This window comes from Crinia signifera, chromosome 4 (genome assembly GCF_055691185.1).
Source record: "Crinia signifera chromosome 4, ASM5569118v1, whole genome shotgun sequence".
Classification (NCBI taxonomy): Eukaryota; Metazoa; Chordata; class Amphibia; order Anura; family Myobatrachidae; genus Crinia; species Crinia signifera.
Window position 1 is genome coordinate 306,693,562 of NC_139220.1, and position 6,345 is coordinate 306,699,906.

Here is a 6,345-nt window from a genome sequence, read left to right on the forward strand (position 1 = left end):
TTATGGCCTGCGGGCCGGAGCTTTCCCACCCCTGCTTTATAGATACATGGTCGCCATGGCTAGCGCATCACAATGCTCCTCCCCTCTTTCATTTGGCTTATAACAATACAGCATAAGCTTGTAAATAATCAAATGTGGCATTTGAGGCGACTCTCCCTTATTCACAATACATTTTATTGTTTGCATATTATCTGATGTATTTTACTGAGAGGGACACTGGATTTTTAGTTGCTGTATTCCTTTACCCATCTTTCCCTATTTTATTTTTTGTTCACGCTCTTTCCCCTTCCAAAATATATGTACGTTTATATTTGATCACTATATACGGAAATTTTTTCAATAAACAGATTATGCATAAAAATATAAATATAAATTGTAAATGCAATGGACATATTTAATATGGTATATACAAATACATCATGCTCTATATATAAAGTAGCACTATTACAGTAATAGTAGAATTACCACAGAACAGCTTTTAAAATATATTTTTTTTCTTGCAGGACAAATAAGTAACAGGATTTTCATTTGGAAGACACCGTGGAAAGCAACACAACAGTCAGATCAATCCACCTACAGGCACCATTTATTCCTACAAATCTGGGGACTCACTGAGCTATTCTCATTTTCTGCATTGGAGAAACCTTCTACAGCTAATTTGTATCTCATTAATACATGATGAGTCTGACAGGAGAGAGACCACATCTGTGCACTGAGTGTGACAAACGCTTTAAATATAAATCACAGCTTCTCATCCATCAGAGGAATCACACAGGAGAGAAACCATATCTGTGCTCTGAGTGTGACAAACGCTTTACATATAATTCAGATCTTCTCAGACATCAGAGTCGTCACACAGGAGAGAGACCACATCTGTGCTCTGAGTGTGACAAACGGTTTACACGTAAATCACAGCTTCTCATACATCAGAGGAGTCACACAGGAGAGAGACCACATCTGTGCTCTGAGTGTGACAAACGCTTTGCATATAAATCAGAGCTTCTCATCCATCAGAGGAGTCACACAGGAGACAGATCATATCTGTGCTCTGAGTGTGACAAATGGTTTACATATAAATCAGAGCTTCTCATCCATCAGAGGAGTCACACAGGAGAGAGACCGTTTACATGTTCTGAATGTAGCAAGTGTTTTACAGTAAAGTCACATCTTGTTAGACATCAGAGGAGTCACACGGGAGAAAAACCATTTAAGTGCTCTGAATGTAGCAAGTGTTTTATCCAGAAGCCACATCTTGTTATACATCAGAGGAGTCACACAGAAGAGAAACCATTTAGTTGCTCAGAATGCAGCAAGTGTTTTACCAGTAAGCGTAATCTAGTTAGACATCAGAGGAGTCACACAGGAGAGAGACTATTTAGTTGCTCAGAATGTAGCAAGTCTTATACAAGTAAGCATCATCTAGTTACACATCAGAGGAGTCACACTGGAGAGAGACCATTTAAATGCTCTGAATGCAGCAAGTGTTTTACAAGTAAGCATAATCTAGTTACACATCAGAGGAGTCACACTGGAGAGAAACCATTTAGTTGCTCAGAATGTAGCAAGTGTTATACAAGTAATCATCATCTAGTTACACATCAGAGGAGTCACACTGGAGAGAGACCATTTAAATGCTCTGAATGCAGCAAGTGTTTTACAAGTAAGCGTAATCTAGTTACACATCAGAGGAGTCACACTGGACAGAAGTAATTTACATGCTCTGAGGACCTGAATGTATCACGTGTTTCTCATATTCCCTTGTATCCCTGCAATGGGGATTATACAAATGTCTGTGGTGGCAGCTCTCAGTGCTTGTCACCTGAGAGAGTAATTTAATTGTTGTTGCATTAGGGCACAAACATCTGATGGCACCGTCCACTCTCAGCCTCCTGAGACGATCAGCAGCAATATGTCAAAAGTGACCTGTATGGGTGCCCAAATATCACTTTTTACATCATGCCCATGACTTCAGATGGGTTATCTGTGTAACATTGCTATATTCATTCTGTTTGGCTGCAATTAGCATAATAATAAAAGAACATTAATTTAGGACTCCTGCTCTCCTATTACTTTAGATGGGAGATCGGCTGTGTAGAATACAGTTGAATCCCTTCGATATGATTACATGTGAGGACATTTTATTTTAGGAAACAATTTGTATTATATCAATCTGTCTTGTTAAAGATCAGGGAGGAGAAACATCTGTAGTTGATCCTCTGCACCAGTGACTGTAATAAACATTGTGTAGGGTGAATCCTCCAATAATATCCCTGCAATAGTATTTATTTATTTACAGTTTCTTAAACAGCGCAGCAGATTCCATTGCGCTTTACAATAGTAGACAGTGATAAAACAAACTGGGTAACAACAGACAGACTTGGAGGTAAGAGGGCCGTGCTACAAGTTTACAATCTATAGGGATTTAGGAGGGAAACATAAGGACAGGCACCAGTAATAGCATAGCTTGTAGGTCCAGAAGGGAAGCTATATAATACATAAGTGCCTCAGAGGGTTATGCATATGGAACTTAAATATGATAGACTTGCCTGAAGAGGTGAGTTTTCAGGGAATGCTGGAAAGTTTTTAGGCAGAGGAGAGTCTTATTGTACGTGGAAGGACATTCTATAGGGTGGGAGCAACCCGATGAAAGTCCTGTAATAGTTAATGGGAGCTGGGGATCCATGCAGAAGAGACATAGATCTTGTGCAGAGCAGACATTTTATTTAGAAATATATTTATGTTGCTCTCCTGAGATAAGGGGAGCTGCTACAATTGACCCCCTAATACACTAGTATACAGATACTATTGACCCCTAATACCAGTGGCATAAGAATAGCCCCACAGACCCCACAGTTGTGGGGAGGTGCTGAGTAAGTGAGGGTGCCGGGGGTCTGCGGGGCTATCTAACTGCTGCTGGTACCTGGGACCAACCAGACCCTCTGCTCACTACCGCCACCAGGACCAACAGATCTACTTGTCTCTTGTCTGCGGTCCCAGCTCTCCTCTTGCCAGGCTCCTGCTATTGAAAATGAACCTCACAAAATGTCCTTCTTACAGCACACACTTTTTGAGGATGCTAGAGGAGGCAACCTCAAGCGCGGCAAAAACATACGTCAGGGACAGATGGCTCACATGGTGTACATACGTGACCGGGGCGGCAGGGACAGAAGCAGGAGGCAGCGCTACTGAGGAGACGCACACAGCGGCGGACCGCCTTAGCAGCTCTTTGCATTACAAGCTGTTCGGTCCTAGGAAGGAGAGAGGAAAGTGGACTCTTTTTGTGGGGCACTCTTAGTTACTGATCCTGATTTAAAACTTAACTTTTAATTTTAATTAATTAAGATAAGGCGGACATACATTGGCAAACAAAACAAAACCAAACAGAAAGGGACAAACAACATTAATTCTGCAGTGAGCTTTTATAATATGCTGTACAGATATTTGGAAAGTGAGTTCTATATCAGAACAATCAATATAGAGATGTGCCTAGCAGAGCTAATTGCTATATCAGCTAGGAATCGTCTGAAGGGTTTTTATTAAATTTTATGGGGAAAGAATTCCCTATTTAGACTAGTGCTTGCACACTTTAATCAAAACTGTTCACAATTAATGGTTTTTCCACACAAAATAATAATATTATCACACTGTCAATTAGAGGATGTCACGCTATTAGTGAAAAGATGTAGATCGTCTTGCAATCACTTGTCGGCCTAGAGTAATTGGATATACAATCAACTTTCGGACAGTATTGCAGGTATTAATTGGCTGGGTAACGAGCAATTGTTTATGGACCTAAACAGGTCGCCAGCCAATATTCCCACCCTGTCACTATTGACATTATTGGCTGGCGACCTGTTTAGGTCCATAAACAATTGCTTGTTACCCAATTCGTACAGAAAGGGACCAGGGGCGATGAAGAGGTGTTAACACATCCGACGAAAAAATGGAAAGAAATGGTGATAAAGGTTAGAACCTTGATGATAGGGAAATAATCTTTATCACAACACACGGGAGAGGGTTCTTCAATAGCGTACCCGTACTCACGCTCAATATTGAAATTTTGTGCTCATAAAGGTATCTTTTGCAACACTAGGGGATTTCACCACAGGTGGATTTGGGTAACCGGATGCGTACCGTACTCACAAGTCGGAATTGCTGGTACAGGCGTATCAAGGTTTCTTTATTTAGAAAAGGGAACCCAGTCTCTTAATTGCAATATGAATCCATAGTTTGCACCATCACGGTCATGTGCATGATGGATTGTCCTTTCCCTACTTGCTTGTGGCAGTCTCCTTGATGTTGATACGTCAGCTGCTAAGGTGCAGATACACTAGTGCTGGGGTAGCCAACCCTAGTCCTCGAGAGCTACCAACAGTGCATGTTTTGCAGGTCTCTTCACAGAATCACAAGTGAGTAATTAGCTCAAGGTAGGTAAGTATCAGTGTGTGTGTGTTTTGTGTGTATTAAACTTTTATTTTACAGTGTGTCAGTGTGTTTTTGTTAACTATTTTTTGTACTGCAGAACTACAAGTGCCAGCGGGCCCTTTAATGCCCGGCATGCTGGGACTTGTGGTTCTCCAAGTCCCAGCATGCGGGGTAGGCTTGCTGGGACTCATAGTTCGCCAGTAGAAAACAATAGTTTTTATTCTTTTTTTTTACACAAGCCATCAGCCCGATGCCCACCGGCCAGGGGCATCGGGGACAGCCCTGGACTATCAGCATGGGCTGGTAAGTCCTGGAGGGGGGGGACCCCTTCATTTGGGGGGGTCCCCACTTCCCCAGGACCCCTGCCCATGCTGACCAGCCAGGGGGTTAATGCTTTGGCCGCGGGAGCTTATATAATAAGTTTCCCCCGGCTGTGGCATTACCCTGCTGGCTGGTTGTGTCTGGTGCTGGTTCTTAAAATACAGGGGGCCCCTAGTCATTTTGTCCACAGGTTCATTCTGGCACCTACTATGGGAATGCCCCAAGGTGGCAGCATTCTGGACAGGGGTGATATAAGCTACCCAAAAATGAATGCACCCCTCGCACATGTATACTAGCCGTAGTAGAGAATACATCACTAAGTAACGGCGAAAAACTACTACTGATACAGCTATGCACCCTGGCCAAGATATGCATTGCCAGAAAGTGGATGGCAAAAGAGGCTTAGACGCATGGCTAGGATTGGTACACGCCACTAAGGACCATGAGAGATACGTCCATATGGCTAGGGGCACGGTCCAGAAATTCCATAAAATTTGGGACAGAGTGACGGCCTCCATGGTGGCCAATTGACCAAAAAGGGACCCTAGGCTACACAGGAACCTGAACGAGGGAACAGATCAACCCCACATAAAATAGTAGCTATTAATAATTGCCTGATTAAATGGGCAAATAACTGACTTAAGTTAACCTAAGGGCCGGGGGGGAGGTAGGGGGGGGGGGGTGAGGGTAGGACATCAATAAAAGGATGTATGACTGTTAATAGCACATAATGTACATAAGCATGTGGTTGGGGTGAGGCGTCTCGGCCCAAGCGCCCATATAAACACGATTAAAGAGATTATAATTCTATAGAAAAGTAATAATTAAAATAATAAGTAATAGAGAGAAATAGTATTTTATTCACCGTGCAAGTATGGTTGGTAACCAATATAAATGGACAATAAGAACACAATCACATTAGCACAAAATACAGGAGTGAGCACAATGAAAGATTTAATGAGCACATGTATAAAGAAAATCCAGAATTAAAAAAAAAAGAGGAAGACACATCACAAACGTAAGTAGCACTTGACTAATTGCGTCATTAAGTCACATGTTTGATTGAGAAAGAATCTATACACAACCAGCGGCACATACTGAAATAAAAGCTTCCATTTCTGGTAGCATAATCAATCAGGGCGAAGGGGTTGGGGACGCTGATATACAAACCACAGAAGAATAAACAAACTAAGCAGAGATTAAATGTGTTTGTATCCATAACCTGTCTGTGTACAGGAATTAACTGTATGAGTTTACAGCCAAACACTCTTATGTTATTTAACTTGTTACTTAACTTTTTAAGTAGAAGTTTTGTATTGGGGGAGGGGGGGGGAGGAATAAAGATTGAATTAAAAAAACTGTTTGAAACTGTATAACTGGTTTGTGGATTCTCACTAATATATAAATGATGGCAAGTAACAGATTTATATCAGATAAATATTAATCACACAATATGAAATTAATAATGTACTTTATCACAATGTGACATTGGGTATTGTCTTATTTTAGCAATTAACATAAAACCATAAAAAAACATAATTACAGTTGAAATATGTAATTGGAAGGAACACAACCCATAGGGAAAGGGCAACTTATGTT

General features: G+C 41.4%; 1 protein-coding gene across 1 annotated transcript; it reads left to right on the forward strand.

The window, feature by feature from the left end:
- Positions 1–678: 678 nt before the first annotated feature.
- On the forward strand, positions 679–1,710 carry LOC146073315 (uncharacterized). The gene has a single exon (XM_083180493.1). It carries the CDS (start codon positions 679–681, stop codon positions 1,708–1,710), a length of 1,032 nt encoding a protein of 343 aa, XP_083036619.1.
- The last annotated feature ends 4,635 nt before the right edge of the window (positions 1,711–6,345 follow it).

Coding starts and splice junctions, on each gene's coding strand:
- LOC146073315 (XM_083180493.1), top strand. CDS start 679: ATGAGTCTGACAGGAGAGAGACCACATCTGTGCACTGAGTGTGACAAA.